This window comes from Abramis brama (genome assembly GCF_963993115.1).
Source record: "Abramis brama genome assembly, chromosome: 17".
In the NCBI taxonomy this organism is placed as follows: domain Eukaryota; kingdom Metazoa; phylum Chordata; class Actinopteri; order Cypriniformes; family Leuciscidae; genus Abramis; species Abramis brama.
Genome location: NC_139979.1, coordinates 31,374,009 through 31,397,288, shown reverse-complemented (window position 1 = coordinate 31,397,288; position 23,280 = coordinate 31,374,009). Strand labels below are relative to the sequence as shown.

The window sequence follows — 23,280 nt, the reverse complement described above, 5'->3', positions numbered from 1 at the left end:
TAGGTGGCAACACCTAAAGAGCAAGAATCGTTAGTCTTGTTGACTCAAAAATTAGCAAGCCAATTAGCCTGTTAATGGCACAATTATAAAAAAAAACGTATATGTATGTAGGCATTAATATTTTTTGTATTAATAGGTATTAATTTAAACATATATGATGACACTATTAACTATTAATCATTCATATATGTGTGTTTGTGTACTTCCTCTACCTGAATAAGCAGAAATAAACATGAGGTCTGAGGTAAATATTCCAGTCAGTCTCCTGCGCGCCACAAGAGTAAAGACATCCGGTGCGAGCGCGGATGTAAAGTTGTATATATTTATTACGATTTACTATGGCATGTTAATTAATATAATTATACATTATTACTATTAATGATATATTACTGAGACATACAGTAACAACGACGAAAAAAATATATTTTTTAAATTAAAAGTTGAATAAACATACACACATTACTGAGTATACAGCGACCCCGTGTGGTAGCCAAGGCAAGTTCCAAAATTGTTAATGTGGCTCATGAAAATGTGGATGCACTTCTATAATAAGTGAACAGAAGTCTCAAGATTTATGTATACAAAGTTGAGCCCGGTTATGGTTATGAAATAATATACTGTAGCCTATACATTTCTGTGTTTACGCTTATATTTAACGACCACAAATCATTCCATCTTTTGTAAACATTTATTTAATTATTTAGTTTATTTTTTTACTATAGGCTATATTATTTCACATTTAGTTATTATTTAAGTGTATTATGCAATTTTAATAAGAATAATAAATCATTATTTTCAGGATTCTTATGCTCATGAGGAACCTGGAAATCAATGTCAGGGAATTTTAAAGTAAATTGTGGTTTCTTAACCAACAACGTACAAAATCAGTGCAAGTCAATAGATTGTTCTAATTAGGCTTAGTCCTCAATTTTTCCCATAGACAGTATATAAACAATTTTTTTTTTTTTTCTCACAAAATAAAAATGATAGACAGACAGTTGAGCGGAAGTAGTCAGTTTGGTCGCCATGGCAACGGAACTCCTTTATCTTAACGTTAACAAGTTACAGAAGTCACAAATCTGACAAACAGGTAAATCGCAGCTAACTTTTCGTATTGAACATACTCGTGTCTGTTTTAAATCATTTGTTGTCACAGAATTGTTGTTAACTGCCATTAGCGGAATGTAAGTAATTATAACTTGTTTTCACATGTGTAATAGTAACCCGCAGCATGTCTTCAGTAGTGGCTCGCGGCTCGAGGACTCCTCTCCTCCCAGACATTCATAATCCACATAAACACAGGAAAACACCAACATCCAAGTAACGTTAAGCTCTGATTATAAACTCAGAAACTTCACTGACTTGACACGTTTTGACTTCCAACGAGATGCAGACTGTTTTTTTTATTAAGTTTAGGTCCTTCCGGGAATGGATGAAGGAGAATCCCATCGATCCTGCTGAAGAGAAAACACAGATCCTCACCGAGCACGAGATCGCGCAGTAAGAAGTCATGCTTTTTTCTTCCTCTTCTTCTTCTTTTTTTTTATTCAAGCAACATACATTTTGTACAAATACAAGTATCAAACCTTATGCATACAATATAAAAAAGAAAAGAAAAAGAAAAGGGTGCCATGGGATAATAATATAAACATCAGAATAAAGCTGCATTCAGGTATACAAATATCAAATAAATATTTTGTAAAGCTCACAGATTTTTTAAGTCTTGACAGCTTTCTTATTCAGATAGTCTCTAATACTGTTTACATACAGCCTTACTTCAGTCAGCAAACTCATAAAATTGGGTTTCTGATTGGCAAACTTGCATTTATCAATATATGTTTGGTCAAAAGTATAAGTTAATTAATTAAATAAAATAATTTTTCATCTTCTTCAGGATAAACCGTGAAACCAAAGAGTGCATTTTCCCATAAGAGAGAGACTGGTTTTGAACACTGAATATATTCATTAATAAAGTTCTGTACCTTACACCATAGTATAACAGAAAAAGTACAATGCCAAAATAAATGCAAGGTGGTTCTGTGATAATTATTTCAGAAAGTACAGTTTAAATTGATATCTTTTTAAAAAATTTGTAAATAATGATTAGCTGGATAAAATCAGTGAATGAGTTTAAAAGATATTTCTTTACCTTATTTCTAATATGAAGTAAGAAGTCGTGTGTTATAGAAGCCCATTTCCGCCACATAAAAAAAATAATAAAAAAAATCTAAATTAGATCATCGAAATTATGACATATTAAGTTATATTTATGAGACGAAAAGTCGAAATTATGACAATTCACAATTTCACAATTAAGACGTATTCACAATTAAGACATTCACAATTAAGACATAAAAAAGTACTGAAAATGTAATAAATGTCGGAACCTGACAAAGTCTTATGACATAAAGTCATATGACATAGAAAGTCATAATCTCATAATTATGACTTAGTATGTCATTATTAGGCTGTGACTTTTTGTCATAATTTGGACTTTTATTTCATAGTCATAATCATGGCTATTTATCATCATAACTGTATGTTCTTTCTCTCTCTCTCTAATTTTATATTCATAGCAAGATAACAATCGTAATTTTTAACACCAACCAAACTTTTACATTTAGCACCAAACAACCCTTCACCCTATATTCACATATCCCCTTTTAATAAAGTGTTTTTATATAACTTTTTAAACTGTTTAATGTTTGTACAATGTTTTAACACCTGCTCCAAACCATTCCACAACCTCACCCCACAAAACATGATGCACATACTTTTTAGAGTTGTTCTTATTTTAAGCTTTTTAAAGTTTAATTCTTCTCTCAAGCTATACCCATCCTGTCTTTCAAGTTTCAATAAAACATTTTTTGTAAATTTCCCTAATTTTTTGTAAACATTCATTCATGATTTCATGTTTGCCGTATCTCTTGAGATTCAGGAAGCCTTTGCGTCAGAATGTGTGTGTGGTGGTGCTGCGCGAGGGCTTTCACCGCTCGTTTGCGGAGCTGTTTGCGCTTCTGCAGCGCTGGAAGGAAGCGGAGGAACATCCACACAAACTACAGACAATACAACACCACCTCATCCGGGCTGAGACCGCAGAAAGAGCCGGTAATTACGGATCATTAGGTTGAGTTGTTACTGTTTTGTAATATAGAATGGAAATAAAATGGAAACATCTTTGCAAACATAACATATATTTGATTGGTCATTCTGAATATATATATATATATATATATATATATATATATATATATATTTTTTTTTTTTTATTTTTTTTTTTTTTTTTTTTATTTATTTATTATTATTTTTTTATATATATATATATTTTGAAATGTAGCCTGTTTCTTTGATTATGTGATTTGATTGTTCAGTCACTGTCATTAATTTAATGTACAAATTTATGTGATGCATAATTTTAAAGAGGCATTTGATTTAGGGGTAATAAATGACATTAAAGGCTTATTCAATCAGATGTAGGCCTACTTTATACAGGCCTATTCTAAAAAAAAATTACAAAAATCTGATGACAGCTGGGAGTTTACTCAATCTTCTTAACTTCAAAACAGTAGTTACAACTAAACAGTATGTAACAGTTGTTACTTTTGCTAAAATATCATAGATATCATCTTGAGCATGCTTATATCTAAATATATATAATCAGTAAATGTACATTGGCTCTCTTCCCCTATAAAAGATGGATATTTTATGAAATCATCTGCATCTCCGTCTTTCCTGCTCTAGGACAGTATGCAGAGGCGTATGAGGACCACTTGTTTTTGGCCAGGTTTTTCACTGAGCCGGAGGACGAATGGCTGAAGCATCATTTCTTTCAGCTGGCCCTCCATTCAGCTCGCAAATTCAAAATGGACTCTGGCAAAAGAGAGGCTGAGGCCAACTTACACATGGGCCAAGTGTATTTAGAGAAGGGTAACACATAATTGTCCTTCAATATATGGCAGTCAAGTCAAGTCACCTTTATTTATATAGCGCTTTTTACAATGCAGATTGTTTCAAAGCAGCTTTACAGTGATAACAGGAAATTAATGCAACAAAGATTGTTTTGGCTGTACAGCTGCTCTAGAAGAAAGTGATTGTTCAGTTTAAGTAAGTTCAGTGATGATTCATTTCTGTGGTAAAAATCATTACTTGTTAATTTAGGGGCCGTTTACACAACACCGTTTTTTACTGAAAACAGAAAACTTTGAATGTGTTCTGGCTGTTCATTTACACGACAAAGGCCCAAATTGTTATGAACATAATATTACAAGTCACACTGCAAACAAATCTTTCTGATCCTAAGATAGACTAAATATAGTTTCTTATGTCTTACTTTTGATTGTGGAGAGAAAAATTCACCCAAACAGAAGAAAAAGGGAGGAAATGCTAGGCATAAAAAATTACTGACGATTCTCAAATGCTTTACTGATTAACTGTAGCAATGCTGTGCATGTGTGTTGCAGGTCAGCTTGAGCCGGCACGAGAGCATTATGAGGCCTTTTACCACCTGACCATGGGCCGGGCATGGCAGGACACCAGCGGGCGCATGCATCACTCACGCTCATGTGAGGAGCTCCAGAGGGTCTATACACTGCTGGCACAGACACTGCTTCAGGACCAACACTATGCAGACGCCATTAAGATGTTCAACAAGGCCTATGAGATGGCTAAAGAGAGTATGCACACCCACTTCACACTTCCTTCTGAATGTTCATAATTAGCGATTCCTTATCAAATTAGAATGACGTGTTTTATATCAAAAGTTTGGCCAGTTGTGCAGTCCAGAATAACGTTGGGGCAGCAGCACTAATTTCCACAACCAACAATACAGTCACTTCAGAACTCCAGCAATAAAAGCACTTGTCCCTTAAAGCACAGTTGACTCACTCACACCTTTTGTTTCGATTCCTGCTGACTTCTAGCAGGAGACCGAGGATCAGAAGGAGAGGCAGCCTATCGACTGGGCCTGGCCTATCAGAGCACAGGAGACCAGAAGACTGCTAAACAGGTCCGTATAGACTATAGCACTCACAAACTCTGTTTGTTCATTCTGAATTATTTGATCTTTAAGGTTTTTGTTGCTTGTGTCAGCTTTTTAGCGTGTGTATTGAGATCTCCACAGCACTTGAAAATACAGACAGCCTGGGAAGAGCATATGAAGCCATTGCCAAATCTCTGGAGAGGTAGATGCACACACTTTCATATGTAGTCGTATATACACAATCGCACAATGCAAGTACTGTATACATAGAATGGGATTAAATTTGCAGTGGATAAAAGTCGAATGCCGAAATGTAAATGGTATAATGTGAAACTTCCTAAATGAGGAATGTGATAGAGCAGACAATTAGATATGTGGACTTTAGTGATTATATTTACACTGCAGGTCTTGTTGCCCAATTCCGATTAGTTGACTAACCAGCTTACATCTTCTTTTAAAAGTAACTCAACTCTGATATCTGTATTTACACTATACAACAACCCAAGGTAGATGCACCGACCCGGAAAAGCTTAGGCTGAAAAGGAATTAAAAATGGCGCGATTTGCAATGGATGTAGATAAAATGATAATGCAAGCTTTTGCTTTCCGCACCATCTTTAAAGGTCAGCAAAACAATGGGTTGAGACTTTGTCCTCCATTGTGTTTTTCGCCACCTTCGCTTTTTCAATGACGTACGACTCGCATTGACAGAGGAATATCCGAGCTTACATGCCAGACGCCATTGCACGTATCCGATTCATATCAGATTTATTTCCACATATGAATGAGGCCTGAAACCATGTGCTTTTTTTCTGCTTACACATTTTCAGGTCATTTCTGATCTGTGCCATATGGGAGGGAAAAAATCTGAATTGTTTATTTATTTATTAATTGTTAATTGTTAATTATTAATTGTTTCACTTGAACCATGTAATGAAAATGCGGCCTTACAACGTGTCCTATCTACACGCGACACATGATAAAAGGTGTCTTTTCCATGTTAACCCTCTGGATTCTGGGGTGTTTTTGGGGTCCTTGAGATGTTCTGACATGCCCTGACATTTGTGCTTTTTTCAGTTGCTTATAAACATATCAATGGCAAAAAAAAATTACACTCTATTTAGCACAAACAGGACTACCATAATATGTGAGCCACATGTATGTACATGTTTTCATTTTTGAGAGAATAATGTTTATGCATGGTTACTGAAAAAACTAAAAATGAAAGTTTCTGAAATAAGGCCACAAAACACATACTAAATATGTGTCAATAAGACTTTTGACTAATGGATGTCCTCGCCTAGAGTTTTAAGTTTTGCAAAACACTTTTAGTTTGGAAAGCCAATATGCGGATGGGGCGTAAACGATCATGCATATTTAGTAGTTCACACCTGATTAGACAATGCCCCTGCATACTTAATGAGCCATTCATTCAGGTGTGTCACCTATAGCTAACTTAAATATACAAGCTTCATAAAAATGATCATTCTAGAAGAAAATTTCAGATGGCATTTAGAGGCTTTTGCATCTGAACTCTTCATATATATACACACATATATATATATATATATATATATATATATATATATATATATATATATATATATATACACACTACCAAATTGGTTCACAGTTGGAGGCATCGCATTTGTTTTTACAAATTGTGCTTGCAAATTGTATAATATCCAAGGTAAACATGTCTAGTAATTGTGCAGTTAATTCTCATACTGTATTTTCAGTTTTGGAATATTTATCTTCTCCACAAATTTGTCACTAATAAAACACAATACAAATTATTTAAAGAAAAAATATATATTTACTTGTTTACATCTACCTTATAAATATATATTTTTTATTAAAAAGGTTACAATTACAACAATTCAAGTGTAATCTTTCTTTTTAAAAACTAACGTATACAAAACGTATTATTTGATGACTTTATTTTTGATAATTTTTGATATTTTTCCTCATCTCAGTATAGCAATAGAGTTTGCTAAAAGCTGTTCATTCAATACAGAAGTATTTGAAAATCGATAATATTTTGTAAAATTACATTTATATTTGCATTTATGTCAAAACCTAGACACTTTATTTCAACATATTTCAGTCGATTTTACTCATCTCAGTATAGCAATACAGTTTGCTAAAACATCATCATTCATTCACACACGCGATTTAAATTTAAACTGTCTTTTTGTGAGCTGTGGTAAACAGCCAGGGGGGCAGCGTTTCATATTATTTTGAAGGTACCCCCGGGAGCCGCCATTGGCTAACAAGCCTTCACCTGCTGTTAGCATCCCATTGACTCCCATTCATTTTGGCGTCACTTTGACAGCGAATAACTTTACATCTGAGGCGTTTAAAGACTCCATTTGTCCATGGTTTATTTCTAAAGAAACACGACAATGTATAAAAGGCTCCATTACCTTGTATCTTACGTTATGGCCCCGTAGAAGCAGTTTTTGTAAAAGTAGGCTAACGATTGCGTCATAACCACGCGACTCTCTGGAAATTACCGTAGAGACAGGAAGAGAAGCTCGCAGTCAATCGGGGGGACGTGGAGGCATAAAGTCTGATAAAGTCAAGGGAGAAGCCCATAGAGAGTCATAAAGTTGCTCCTGCTCCTAGCTCATGGACAGATCCTACTCACGCTTTCCGTCTCTGCAAGATTCGGAAGGGAATGGTTCAGATTTCGTTTGGCACAGCTACTAGAAAACTTACAACTGTCAGGCAGGCTGCTCACGTCACATCCACGTCGTCAAGCTCAGTTTGAGTCTGCGCAGTACGCTCGGCAATCAGGAAATGAGGGCTTCTAATGTGCTTCACTTCTCTCCGTTGAAACCTATGGGGTCGCTGTGTCCAGTTTATATACTGTCTATGTAAACAGCGCGCATCTATGCCGTTCATTCATTCATAAACAGAAACCCGATTCACGTGAGAAGGAAAAAAACTTACTACACCATTCCTCAGCTCGCTCCTCGATATACCCGCACTTCTGAGGGACATTTTCCATTATTATTATTCCTCACAGCGCTGTGAGACGGTGTAAACAAGTAGGCTACAATGATCTGATTCAACTTGTTTTCTCGAGCTGATATGAGGGCGTTCACAGTTTGCACGGATTGCCTCAGTCATTTGCGTTTGAATAGCGCGCGCTCTCCGAGGGCGGAGTCACATTACAAGTAATTAGATGAGATGAGAACGACTGACATCTCACTCTTTTCTTACAGATTACATGAACTGAGAATATTTGTTTTTTATATAAATTACTTAATTTAAAAGAAGAGAATTCAAGCTTCATGCCTGTGTGTCTGTTTGACTGAGTATTCGCTGAGTTACAGTTCATTTTCGGACGCGTTTCAGAATGGACTACACGGACAGAGAGAAGGCAGAACTCGCTTCGTGTTTATTTTTCTTTATTTGGCAAAAAGCACAACACTTTGTTTTTATTGTGAGTATACACAAAAATAATACACATTTAACAGAATCGATTGATGTATGAAACTCCTATGGAAAATCAAAGTCAACAGAGTATTTATGAGTTTCTTTTACACTGATAAAAAAAAAGCGAGCTGGTATCGCCGGCGATACCGTCGACCTCAGGGGGTTAATCAGAGCTTTTGTCCTAACCAGCCGCGACGGCAACACGCGACAATTCTATTTTAGAAACGCTTTCTATTTCTGCGACGTCGCGGAGAACAGAAAGTATGATAATCTCAGGTAGGCTACTGTTTATGTGTTTTATTTAATGTTAAAAGCGTCTGTGTGAGTTTTAATATAATTTTTTGTGTCTTTTATAGCCGTACTGAAAGCAACAATTCACCTCAGATCTTCAAAATAAATAAAAGTGAACAAGAACGTTCAAACTGTCAACTCATTGTTAACAGACAAGTTTATTCTGGCAACGATTGTTTCAGTAACTCAGTATGTATTTTGAATAGTGTTAAAATGATGTAATATTCATGAATTTGATTATGTACTGAGAGTGCCGCGTCCAGACACGCGTGTAGTTAGGTGTTATATCCAGATTCACTGGTGCATGCCCCAGTCAACATATCTATCTTATCCAAAATAATGTCCATCATATTAGATTTAAATAAATAAATATTATTAACTACTAATTAATTTTTTTATTTTTTTGTGCCTGATTTAAACTTTGAGATCAATACCCCCGGCCACTGAATTGGTCTGGTAGTGTTCTGTGTTTTTTTTATTTATATTTTTGTTACATTTTTTCTCAATTGCTTTGGCACAATTTTCAAAACAGTCTTAACATTCTCTAAACTATAAGTGCAATTGTCACAATTATTTGCTTGAACATCAGAATGTAGTATTGAATGTAGTAACTCAAACCCAAAACATTTAATTCATGCTTCAAAACCTATTTATTGTGTCAATAAATTGGCCAATGGCACCAAAATAAAAAGTGTTTTTGTCATCGCCTGAGCCACACTGGGGTGCGTTTCCTGAACAACGACGTTACTCGCTGCTTAACTACTATAGTACGATGCATCGTTGAAGAAATCAACTAGCTAGTCACGACTGTTTCCCGAAACCGTATTGTCGCAAAGTGGTCGTTCAACCACGTTGGTTTATGACGTCACGCACGTGTTGGAGTAATAACTTCTTTTAATGAATCTGTTTGAGATCGAATTAACGCCAGATGTTTTGCTATAAATTACAGACATGGCATCTGAGGACTATTTCTCATTATTCTCAGTTATTTTGCTTTATTTCCAGATACAATCATAGGTTCGTTCTTACATAGTAGCACGTTCGCACATGCGCACTCTTCAAAAACGGTGCTTTAAATCTCTTGACAAACTAAAAGACGTAAATTACATTTATATGTATTCTAAATTAAAGACACAGGAAATGGTATTGGAATGTCAGATTATTTTGCTCAAGATAAGGATTTATTAAGTCCACATGTAATGCAAACTAGAAACTATGCTTCTAACCACAGGTCGAGAGCTGTCGTTCCAACTACATAACTTTGCGATGCTGTTTGCGAATGTTCGTTAGAACGATGGTTTCGGGGAAACACCGACTCGTTGAACTATGCCGATAACGACGGAACTTGCGAACATAGTTGGCTAACGATGCTTTTGGGAAACGCACCCCTGGTCAGAATGTTTAGATGTTTTCCCACCATGGAAATATTTGTTATGCAAATTTCATGGGTTTTTTTCCTACTTTTTTGTTGACACTACTGCTTTCTATACAATACAAGAATGTCAGTTCCCTTTCGTCCTGGGAACTCCGACGTGTCGTCGGGGGAGTTCCCTGACGAATTGGGATCACGCTAAGGAGACCAATAGCTGGGTTTCAGTCCCGTGATTATTATGACGCACGAAGGCGGGGCGATATCAGATGGAGGGCAGGAAGTAAACACGGAGAATACGTCTATGTAGGAAACCGTTGCGGAGTGTCCATATTGTACATTTATCCGATTTTTTTGACCGTCTGTTTACACGTTCTTTCAACTCTGACCCATATCCGATTCATGTGTTTACACTTGCCATACTATCTGAAACATCGCGCATGCTCAAAGGGTTAAATTCTCTTGCACAGATGGACGAACGCGAAATATGATTGATCCTAGCTCTGCGATGTATGCGAAGTTCGCCAAACATCACCATGATTTTGAGGCGAAGGAGGACGAAAAGTGCCATCATTGCACATATGCTTCAGTTATTGTGTGTAAGAGAGATCTCAGGACTGGTGGGAGCATATTGTGTTTAAATATTGGCTTTAACCGCGGAGACGTTGCCTAACGTAATGCCTCAGAACATCCAATCTGCCTGTTTACATGACAGTCGCATTGGCACATATCCGATTTATTTCCACATATGAATGAGGCCTGAAACCGATCTCAAAATATCCGAATGCATGCGGTTTTTTTCCTGTTTACACTGTCATAGAACACATCGGATCTGTGTCACATATGAGCAAAAAATCGGAATTGGGTCACATTTCACTGACAGTGTAAACAAGGCCTAAATAAATGAGCATTTAACGACAACCTAACGCTATATAAACACAGACACAAAAAACACGTTGGCTAGCTAACATACCTCCAACGAAGTGATCGCTGCAGACACAGGCATTAACAGACTCTGCTCCTCCCGACCGCAGACGTAACTTACGTTAAAAATCCACTTTGTACAGCGTTGTTCTGTGAGCTTTTTACATTTCTCACCTTTATGAGTGACAATTTTCGGTACTCTATAAAAACCCTTTCCCTTTTCTCGATTAGAACGATTGGAGCAGCCGTAAACTACACAAAACATTGGCATTTTATCAGACTGCAGATCCTCAGCTATTTCACTTCCTGCCCTCCATCTGAATTTCGCGCTCTCGCGATGCAGCAGCGTGACGTCACGTGAAACCAACCTATTGCCTACGAGTGAATTAAAACGAGCCAATGAAATTGGCATGCAGGATTTGCATTCAGCAGCCTGCCTACCAGCGCGGGTATAAAATGCGGAAGCAACGCATGCATAGTGCTTTTAGCTTCGGAGCTGACCGATTGTGTCCTCTCTGAGTGAATGAGCTTTAAGATTGTATCTATCTTACGCTCTACGAGTCTGCTGTTTCGGGAAGGGATCTCTCTGTGTTGGCGTGACGACGTTTCAGCGACCGCGCGATGTCTGCCGGCTGCGTCTACACACTGTTAATTCAAAAGCTGTTTTCACAGCTGGTAAACAGTTGAGTGCGCACAGCGGGCTTGCAGTTTCCCCGCTGTGTTGCCGCATTGGGTCCCTGTGTGCTTCAGCACAATAAAGAGAGTACTTTCTTCCTGAAAGAGCAACACGAGTGAAGATCGCGTCCTTTTCAGGATGACGTTTCACTCGTGTGTTTCTGGATGCGATCGTTTCCTGTCCTCATTTGACGGCCACGTTCATTGTTTCACATGCCTAATCAGTGTGTGAGACTACGTTCGTGGGTGGTTCATGTTCTCTCAGGAGTGCATGACCACGTCGGCACGTTGTTCGTCTCCCCTTTTTAAAGGCTCGAGCCGCTCAGCGTGCCGTGTGCCGTCGAGCGCCGGTTGACAGCGCGGGTTGTCACGGCAACCCAGCGTGCGTCATTCGGCGCTCAAGATGCGCGGTCAAGATCAAGACTCGCATGCCTCTATGAGGTGAGTCCCTTTGCTTATTTCCCGATCTAGTTTCACTTCTGGTGCACCAGAGGAGGGCTACTTTGGCGAATAACATTGGTGATCTGAGGGTTACAGTGAGCACGAACCACTCACTCCTCTAGCGCATCACAAACATGCTGAGACTGTGTTCGTGGGTGGTTTGTGCTCTCTACATGAGAGCACAAACTCGGAGTTCGTCACAAGCCCGCTCGGAGTTCGTTTCCCCCCCGCAAAGGGTAAGGGAAACGACCCTGAGAGGAGCGACCCGGAGTATGTGATGTCTGCTCTTCGGGAGTGTGTGTCATCACCACTCCTTCCCCCAGGGGAGGGCCGGGTGGAGAATTTAATTTCTGTTCTGCCGCTGGTCATCCAGTCAGCGGTACCCAAAGTTTGAGCAGTCCACTTCCTCTGAGTCACTCACGGGCCCCAGTGCTCAGATGACAGTGAGGGCTACGGCCTTGTCACTCTCGTCTCTCGCTGGGTGAGGAGGTGGAAACCAGGACTCGATGCCCCCGGGCCTCGCTCCTCGTTTCCCCTCACGGTCGAGTCTGGCAGACCAGTAAGACCAGTCTCCTCCGTCCGAGAGGGTCAGAATGGCAGTGTGCGCCGCCCACGAACGGCGCCACTCCCGTTCCCCTCTCCCCAGCTCGCGGATAGCAGTGACGCAGCCTCGGCTGCAGCTGGGCCCGAAGGCGCAGAGACCAGGTCACGAGGAGTCAGGGCCTCGTTCCTCGTCTCTCCCCCTCCCCTCGCCACCGGGCAGCCCGCAGCAGAATGCCCACGGGCCTTCTCTGCCGTCTGCCCACAGGTGGAAGCAGGTTGGTGTCAAGTTAAAACGCCCAGACCCCGCTCTCGGTCGCTACAATGCCACCAGAGCCGGGTCCCTGTCTTCCACCTCGCTGCCCCTCCGCGGGTACGCCGGTGGTTCGGGTGGGTTTGTTGAGACAGTATCTGGAAGCCTGACTAGCGCTTCCGGGTCCGTCCCGATGGCTCATGCGCACCATTCGGTTCGGCTATGCAATTCAGTTTGCACGCCGGCCTCCTAAGTTCAGGGGCGTCCACTTCACCCGTGTGCGGTCAGTGTGTGCCCCTGTCTTGTGGGAAGAGGTCGATGTCCTGCTGGCGAAGGATGCGATCGAGCCGGTCCCTCCTGCCGAGATGAGGTTTGGGCTTTACAGCCCCTACTTCATTGTACCCAAGAAAGGCGGTGGGTTACAGCCAATCCTGGACCTGCGAGTTTTGAATTGGGCCCTGCACAAACTCCCGTTCAAAATGCTCACGCAGAAGCGCATTTTCGAATGCATCCGTCCCCAGGATTGGTTTGCAGCGATCGACCTGAAGGACGCGTACTTTCACGTCTCGATTCTTCCTCAACACAGACCGTTTCTACGGTTCGCTTTTGAGGGTCGAGCGTGTCAGTACAAAGTCCTATCCTTCCGGCTGGCCCTGTCGCCCCGTGTCTTCATGAAAGTCAAGGAGGCGGCCATTGTTCCCATGAGAGAACAAGGCGTTCGCATTCTCAACTATCTCGATGACTGGCTCATTCTAGCTCACTCGCGAGGTGTTGTGCGATCACAGGGACATGGTGCTTCGGCACCTCAGCCGGTTGGGGCTTCAGGTCAGCTGGGATAAGAGCAAACTCTGCCCCGTGCAGAGGATCTCTTATCTCGGTATGGAACTGGACTCGGTCGCCTGGACTGCGCGCCTCACGGAGGAACGCGTCCAGTCAGTGCTCACCTGCCTCAGGTTCCTTTGAGGCAGGACAGCGGTTCCACTGAAACAATTTCAGAGGCTCCTGGGGCATATGGCAGCCGCAGTAACGCCGCTCGGCCTGTTACATATGAGACCGCTTCAGCACTGGCTTCACGATCGAGTCCCGAGGTGGGCGTGGCAGAGCGGCACGTTCCGGGTCAAAGTGACCCCGCACTGTCGCCAAACCTTCTCCCCGTGGCCGGATCCTGCGTTACTTTGGGCTGGAGTGCCCTTAGTCCAGGTTTCCAGGCATGCTGTGGTTTTCACAGATGCCTCTGCCATGGGGTGGGGGGCCACATACAACTCCATGTCTGGTCCCTGGACGGGATGCGGAGGTTCTAGATGGCCTGCCACAGGCAGTGGTAGACACCATCACTTCCGCTAGAGCCCCCTCTACGAGGCGCCTTTATGCGTTGAAGTGGAACCTGTTCGTCGAATGGTGTTCCTTCCGTCAGGAGGACCCCCGAACTTGCCCGATCAGAGTCGTGCTTTCCTTCCTGCAAGATGGGTTGGAGCGAAGGCTGTCTCCCTCCACCCTCAAAGTGTATGTCGCTGCAATAGCAGCGCATCACGATGCAGTAGAAGGTAAGGCTTGGGGAAGCACGACCTGATCATCAGATTCCTTAAGGGTGCTAGGAGGTTAAATCCACCTCGTGTTTTGCACTCTGTACCCTCTTGGGACCTAGCTCTGGTTCTTAGAGCTCTTCAAAGTCCTCCCTTTGAGCCCTTGTCAACAGTTGAGTTGAATATCCGGTCCATTAAGACAGCGCTCCTGTTGGCATTGGCTTCTTTCAAGAGGGTCGGGGATCTGCAGGCTTTTTCGGTCGACGAATCGTGCCTAGAGTTCGGGCCGGGCCTTTCTCATGTTGTATTGAGACCCCGGCTCGGATATGTACCCAAGGTTCCTACCACTCCCTTCGCGGATCAGGTAGTGAACCTGCAAGCGCTGCCCCAGGAGGAGGCAGACCCAGCCCTAGCTTTTCTCTGTCCCGTCCGCGCCCTGCGGGTTTATATTGACAGAACGCAAAGCTTCAGGACCTCAGATCAGCTCTTTGTCTGTTACGGAGGCCAGCAGAAGGGGAAGGCTGTCTCCAAGCAGAGGTTAGCTCACTGGTTAGTGGATGCTATCACCCGAGCGTATGAGTCTCTGGGTGAGCCTTGTCCTCCCAGGTTGCGCGCTCACTCTACTAGAGGTGTTGCCGCTTCCTGGGCTTTGGCTCAAGGCGCCTCGCTGACAGACATCTGTAGAGCTGCGGGCTGGGCGACACCGAACACGTTCGCTAGATTCTATAGCCTACGTGTGGAACCTGTTTCCTCCCGAGTACTCGCTACGGCCAGTGGTGCGAGGGAATAGGTTGTGTCGGCTTGCTACGCCACTCCGCGCCTCGGCCGGATACGTGTGTCTTTTGCTCCGTGTGGCGCCCTACGTCGGTGAGCCTTGTGAGTTCCTCCATCACCCCTCCGGTGCCAGGTGTGGCGGACCGCCTGGCGCCAGGTCTGCTACCTCTAGACTGGGTGTTTTTTCCAGTGGTCTCTACGGTGACCCATGATGCCACGTGCAGTTCAGCCGTGTCTTCCCCTTGACAGACTCGTTCTGTCATCCCTGTTGAGTACGCTCCCACTTCCCTTGGATTGGGACTACCTCAGGGACTGCCATATGTTTCACTACCCAAATGGGTTAGTACATATGTGTATTCCAGGCCTTCCTCAGGCAGGCTGGTCTTCCGCAGCGTCCGCACGCTTTCCCAGTGTTATCCAAAATCCACTGTGCGGGTCTTGCGGAACAGCAGTGTGATTCCCTAGCTAGCTCCCGCAACTTATTACAAGAAACTGCTGCAGGGTAGCTTAGCTGGGCGCTGGAAGGGGCCAGCACCATGGCGTTTTATTAGGGATCCCAATTCGTCAGGGAACTCCCCCGACGACACGTCGGAGTTCCCAGGACGAAAGGGAACGTCTCGGTTACGTATGTAACCCTCGTTCCCTGAGTTCAGGGAACGGAGACGTGTCGTCCCTTCGCCATGTTGCTGTACCTTTGCAGAGGACTGGACACCGTTCGGCTCCTCAGCGAAAAGCACTATGCATGCGTTGCTTCCGCCTTTTATACCCGCTCTGGTAGGCGGGCTGCTGAATGCAAATCCTGCATGCCAATTTCATTGGCTCGTTTTAATTCACTCGTAGGCAATTGGTCTCCCTAGCGTGATCCCAATTCGTCAGGGAACTCCCCCGACGACACGTCTCCGTTCCCTGAACTCAGGGAACGAGGGTTACATACGTAACCGAGACGTTTTGTCTGTGTTTCACACTGAGCATTTTAAATACAGATTCAGACAGTAGGTAAAAATTGATTGAGAAAAGGCAATACTGTTGTACACTAAAAGAAATTGAACATTTGTATTTATACAGTGCATTTATTTTTGCATCAATGTGTTACATGTCAACTGAAAATTCTCAGTTGCTTGTTCATTTTTACATACTCTATTGCTTATTTCTCTAACACATACAGTACATATCTTCTTACACATTATCGTAATGTTCTTCCTTGACAATAATTTTCAGTGTACATGTAACACATTTCTACAAAAATAAATGTACTGTAAAAATACAAATGTATTTGTATCTAAAATGTAAATGTATCTGCTGCTGTTCAGAGTTGTGATGTCCCTCCTTGTTCAAAAATGTTGTTGATTGTGCTGTCAGCAAAATCTATGTATATATGCGACTAACGAATGAGGAGAGCAATAGAAGCAATCAAACGAACAATAGAGCAGTAATATGCATGTGCTGTGACCAGTCCCAGTTAGTCTAACACAGGACACGTAGCAAGGTGTTTTTTTATTGATTATTTTTATAAATAGACATTGGAGTGCAGTTCCTGAAATGCCCTTTGTCTTGAGGATTGATAGGAGGATCTGGTGGTTAACTGTGTGAAACGCAGCAGACAGATCCAGCAGGATGAGAACTGAGGATTTAGAAGCTGCTTTTCCCAGTCTCAGAGCTTCAGTAACCGAGAGCAGGGCAGTCTCAGTTGAGTGACCGCTTTTGAAACCAGACTGGTTGAGGTTGTTCTGTATGAGAAAGATAGAGACTTGGTTGAAGACGACTCGTTCAAGTGTTTTAGCTATGAATGGAAGAAGGGATACCGGTCTGTAATTTTCTAGATGTGCTGGGTTTAGAATGGGTTTCTTAAGCAGTGGGGTTATCCGAGCCTGCTGAAATGCTGTGGGAAAAGTACTAGTGTGAAGAGAGGTGTTGATGAAGTTAACCCTCTGGTGACCAAAAACACGCCCGCGCGTTTTGCTCGGTTTTTTTTTAGCAATGTAAATTAAGTTCATAATGCTCTGTTAATTTTGATCTTTCATTTTCGTGTTATACATCAATCGATCCTGTTCAGTTTCTTCTTTTTTTTCTGTGTACTCACAATAAAAATAAAGTGTTTTGCTTTTTGCCAAATAAAGAAAAATTAACATGATGCGAGTTCTGCACTCTCTCTGTCAGTGAACTCCAATTTGAAACGCGTTCGAAAATTATCTGTAACTCCGCGAAAATTCAGTCAAACAGGCAAACATACCCACGGGCATCAAGCTTGAGATCGCATCTTTTAAATGAAGTAATTTTTATAAAAAACAAATATTCTCAGCTTGTGAAATCTGTATTAAAAGAGAGCGATTCCAGTTGAGCTCATTAGAGCTCATTCAAATGTAATGTGACCATGCCCCGGAGAGCGCGCGGTATTCAAACGCAAATTCTGAGAACCATTTCAGTCCTGTGAAACGCCCATCAGCTGTAAACACAGCGCGCCGCGAGTGATGCATAATATAGCCTACATAACAAACAGTGAGCAATAGATCCCGCTGAGGAGTGAGGTAGGCTAAGTTATCTTTTCTCAAGTGTTAATATGGAATAACGTTATGGAATAACGTTAGTGTAGGCCTATGTAATCGCGTTTCTGTGAGATGAACGAAGGGTACATATTTGTAAAGATATGTACCCTTCAGGTTCTCAGAATTTGCGTTTGAATACCGCGAATGAATGTTTGCCTGTTTGAAACAGAATGTTTGCCTGTTTGACCTAAATATGAATCGCGTGTCTGTGTGTGAAAGAATAAACCGCTTTAATCAACTAAAATGCTTGGCTATACTGAGATGAGTAAAAATCGACTGAAATATGTTGAAATAAAATGTCTGTATAAGCAACATATTAAACTGCAAATTAACATTTATATGCCCTAATATTTCATAAAAACAACGTTATAGTCAGGCGAAATATGAAAGACAACATTTTGTTGACTAGATTTGGGTACAGTTTTTACTGTAGAATATACTGCCACATCAAATATATATATATATATATATATATATATATACTATTTTTGTCAAAAATAAAGTCATCAACTAAGATGTTAGATGTTCCAATGTTGGCTATTTTCAAACTAATGAATACATATGATAAAATGTAGGCCTATAATCATTTTTTTTTTACAAAGAAAGAGTACACTTGAAATATTGTTGAAATTGTAATTATTGTTGTAATTGTAACCTTTTTTATAAAATAGCAAAACATATGATAAAATGTAGGCCTATAATCATTTTTTTACAAAGAAAGAGTACACTTGAAATATTGTTGAAATTGTAATTATTGTTGTAATTGTAACCTTTTTAATAAAATAGCAAAATATATTTACAAGATAGATGTAAGCAAAATCTTAAATGGTCAATATAAGTCTTCTTCTAAATATATCGTTTGTCCTTGCATTGTGGCTCAGTCAGTGTCACACCTGAATGAATGGCTCATTATGCATAATGGGTGGGACATTGTATTCTCAGGTGTAAACCACTCCTCGTTCACGCCCCCCTCGCATATTGGCTTTCCAAGCAAAACCTGTTTTACACAATTTAAATCAATGTATTGTTTTATGTGAACGATAAAGCAAGACTATTTTCACATAATTTTGAAGCCAGAACTCGAAGCGACAACATCCATTAGTCAAAAGTCTTGTGGACATATATTTAGTATGTGTTTTGTGGTCTTATTTCAGCAACTTTCATTTTTATTTTTTTCAATAACCACGCATAAACATTATTCTCTTAAAAATACAAACATATACATACATGATGCTCACATATTATGGTAGCCCTGTTTGTGCTATATAGAGTGAATTTACACCTTTGCCATTAACATGTTTATAAATAACTGAAAAAAGCACAAATGTCAGGGCATGTCAGAACATCTCAAGGGCCCCAAAAATACCTTGGTCCCCAGAGGGTTAATGAGTATGGGTATAACTGAAGAAGAAATGGCTTGAAGGAGATGAGTGGGGAAAGGATCAAGCGGATGATGAGACTTCTGCTTCCGAGAGCGGAGAGAAGGAGGGGAGAATGTGTGTGTTTACTGTTAAGATGCGTGTGTCAAATTGTGGCGTGAAAGAATTGGCCGCTGATGGTGCTTTTATTTATGAACAATGTGGCAAAGTCGTCAGCTGTTAGGGTTGATGGAAGAGGAGGGTTAAGAAGAGAGGAGAAGGTTTTGAAAAGCATGTGAGAATCAGATGAATTGTTCATTTTGTTGTGGTAGTAAGTCATTTTAGCAGTAGAGACATTAGCAGAGAAGGAACAGAGGAGGGATTGAAAGCAGAATTTAGAATGAGAAAGTGCCTTTTGACTGCTAGTATATATAAGGAATGGACTTTAGCCAGAAGGTGGCAGTATAACAGTGATAAACAGTGATAAACCTGTATGTAACTGCATGGTGAATGTAAATACGTGAGTTTAATTGATTGACTTGCTAGTCACTGGTATTTAGTCAATTAAAAACGGTTAATGGTACTTGGACCCTAATAATTGCTGCTTGCAGCTATATGTTCTTGCTTGCTGAATGTGTACACTCACCTAAAGGATTATTAGGAACACCATACTAATACTGTGTTTGACCCCCTTTCGCCTTCAGAACTGCCTTAATTCTACGTGGCATTGATTCAACAAGGTGCTGAAAGCATTCTTTAGAAATGTTGGCCCATATTGATAGGATAGCATCTTGCAGTTGATGGAGATTTGTGGGATGCACATCCAGGGCACGAAGCTCCCGTTCCACCACATCCCAAAGATGCTCTATTGGGTTGAGATCTGGTGACTGTGGGGGCCATTTTAGTACAGTGAACTCATTGTCATGTTCAAGAAACCAATTTGAAATGATTCGAGCTTTGTGACATGGTGCATTATCCTGCTGGAAGTAGCCATCAGAGGATGGGTACATGGTGGTCATAAAGGGATGGACATGGTCAGAAACAATGCTCAGGTAGGCCCTGGCATTTAAACGATGCCCAATTGGCACTAAGGGGCCTAAAGTGTGCCAAGAAAACATCCCCCACACCATTACACCACCACCACCAGCCTGCACAGTGGTAACAAGGCATGATGGATCCATGTTCTCATTCTGTTTACGCCAAATTCTGACTCTACCATCTGAATGTCTCAACAGAAATCGAGACTCATCAGACCAGGCAACATTTTTCCAGTCTTCAACTGTCCAATTTTGGTGAGCTCGTGCAAATTGTAGCCTCTTTTTCCTATTTGTAGTGGAGATGAGTGGTACCCGGTGGGGTCTTCTGCTGTTGTAGCCCATCCGCCTCAAAGTTGTGCATGTTGTGGCTTCACAAATGCTTTGCTGCATACCTCGGTTGTAACGAGTGGTTATTTCAGTCAAAGTTGCTCTTCTATCAGCTTGAATCAGTCGGCCCATTCTCCTCTGACCTCTAGCATCAACAAGGCATTTTCGCCCACAGGACTGCCGCATACTGGATGTTTTTCCCTTTTCACACCATTCTTTGTAAACCCTAGAAATGGTTGTGCGTGAAAATCCCAGTAACTGAGCAGATCGTGAAATACTCAGACCGGCCCGTCTGGCACCAACAACCATGCCACGCTCAAAATTGCTTAAATCACCTTTCTTTCCCATTCTGGCATTCAGTTTGGAGTTCAGGAGATTGTCTTGACCAGGACCACACCCCTAAATGCATTGAAGCAACTGCCATGTGATTGGTTGATTAGATAATTGCATTAATGAGAAATTGAACAGGTGTTCCTAATAATCCTTTAGGTGAGTGTATATCTACAAATCTACAATGACTAATCGGCCCCCTTTTCTTTCTATGACTTAAGTGTGTTTGTATGTTCCAGTGAAGGCAAACTAACAGAAGCAACAGAATATTTGGAGAAGTTTGCTGAGATTTCTCTAAACAGCAAACAGGACAGAAACCTCGAGAAAGCCTGCATGTGTTTAGGAACCATCCTCAACTCTAGAGTAAGAGAAACTTGGCTTGATAACTTCAACTAAGAATTTTGCAATTGCTTAAATCTACATATGAGTTAAGAAGTCATAAACACTGCTCTAAAACCTAGTGAGCTGCCTATCTAGACAGATGTACAGGGTCTTTGTGCGCATTAGGAGTGTTTGTAGTGTGTCGAGATCTTAGTATTCTTATAACAAGTGTGTGTCTGTGCTTATTTGTTTACATAGAAGCAATATGATGGAGCTTGTGTACATTTTGAACGTGCATATGAGATTGCATGTAATCTGGCATCAGTGCCCAGGCTGCAGAAGGCTCAGGTGTGTGCAGGCAGTGCCCGTGCACTCGGCATGATGCAGACGTATCACATTATCATAGAGAATCCTGGACGCCAGAACATCCAGAAAATCATCAGCTGGAAGGAGAGAAGAGAGGATAACTTCAGTGCTGCTTTATCATGTGAGTGGACGGTCAACTGAACGGTTCAGCTGAATTCTCTGCCATATTGGAGGTTTCTGAATTGCTTTCATGTGTCAGATAATGCACAAACTCACACTCTTCTTTTCTTAACAGAGAGCAAGAAATGACGACAGTGAGCAGTGGACAGACAAGATGGAGGGGAAATGTTTATTTGAAGGCTGAATAAAGAATTGTTATCTGTTTTCAATCTGTCTTTTAAAGAAGTACACTTCAAAAGACTTTTAAAAAGAGTATTTATTACTGAAAAAATATAATTATAATCATAATTACTTATATTGTTTTTGGGTAAAGTGTACGGATGAATGTACTGACAACAATCATTTATGGTAAACTAAAATATACTTTAATGTCATTTCTGTTGAAACGTGTATGTGTCACACTTGCTGTTTATATAATCTAAAAGACAAAAGTAAATGAAAGCAAAGAATTTTTATGAACAAGGGAACAGAGTAACACATCAGCATAACAATATCAGCATCAATGCAAGACAAATAAAAGGACTGAAGAAACTGAGGGCTTAAATACACACGGATGGCAATCAACAGAACAACAGACAGGTGAGGACTAATCAGGAACCATAATAACAAACAAGTGGTGGGAAAACTGATAAAAAAGGAAACTAGGTCAAACCAAAACACAGGGACAAGAACTCAAGCCAGTCAGAAAATACATGTGACAGTATGTGATGTACTCATATTTGTAATAACACATTTGTTAAGATGAAGTTGCAATGTAGCACATTTAAAATGTATTAACTTTAAATGTAATATCAACATAATTTTAATAATATTGTAAAGACCACCCATTGGCCCAAAGATGGCCTTTTCAATGGTCTTTTTCAGCGCTCCAGTGAAGTTCACTTAATTTATTATAATTTAATTTCAATATTACTTTAGCTCTACGCTTAATCTGACTCCAATTTCAAATGATAATCAAATTTAGATCATGTTTCTTATTAGAAAATAATCATAAATATTTATTATGATTTAATTTAGATCTTTGATTATTCTGGCCTGAGTATCCCATATTTTCAATTACTCATTCGTTATGGACCCGGTATCGCTTTGAGACGTCACGTCGCGAATGTGCGCTCACGATCACAAACGTAGCCAGTTCTGAAATGATGCAATGTGTCGTGGAAATTTTAAACTGTATATTAAACTAACCATGTTTCTAACATCTAACCTTATTTAACATCTAACATTTGAACAGGATGTACTGTACGAAACCAATGGAAAACTGTGTGTATAAATAACATAGTTTGGGAAATGAAAGTAGACAGTCTGTTAGAATCTTGTGATTAACAAATGAAGTCATCATTAAAACAAAGTTTGCTTTACCTAGTAACAGAGGGGTTTGCATATGAAGAACCAATCAAATAGTGGGGAAATTATGTAATGCAGCCTGACATTTATGCCATACCTCTATACTATAAAAACTGTTGTATTCTTGTGTACTGTGGGATTTTCTCAATGGAATTTGTCTGAGATCCTCCGGCCTTGCTTCTTGGGGGAGATTCTCTGAGAACTGCTCGAGAGATCCTCCGGCTGTGATTAAAGTATTTAAAGGACATTTGCTGAAAGTCTGTCTGTTATTACTGCTGCGCAGCAGGTCAGTTTAGGGAAGCAAGTAAGTTAGAGTAAGA

General features: G+C 40.8%; 1 protein-coding gene across 3 annotated transcripts; it reads left to right on the top strand.

The window, feature by feature from the left end:
- Positions 1-1,023: 1,023 nt before the first annotated feature.
- ttc29 (tetratricopeptide repeat domain 29) lies at positions 1,024-21,861 on the top strand. 3 transcript variants are annotated; one of them, XM_084090111.1, is made up of 11 exons: positions 1,024-1,090; positions 1,221-1,320; positions 1,417-1,500; positions 2,933-3,108; positions 3,742-3,927; positions 4,461-4,673; positions 4,923-5,005; positions 5,089-5,180; positions 21,046-21,169; positions 21,386-21,614; positions 21,729-21,861. In XM_084090111.1, coding segments are annotated over exons 2-11 (1,278 nt in total). In that variant the 5' UTR covers positions 1,024-1,090; positions 1,221-1,231; the 3' UTR covers positions 21,731-21,861. The 3 variants fall into 3 exon arrangements, with proteins under 3 accessions (XP_083946237.1, XP_083946236.1, XP_083946238.1); XM_084090110.1 differs by having other exon boundaries at positions 4,920-5,005; XM_084090112.1 differs by lacking the exon at positions 1,024-1,090 and having other exon boundaries at positions 1,280-1,320; positions 3,747-3,927; positions 4,920-5,005.
- Positions 21,862-23,280: the final 1,419 nt, after the last annotated feature.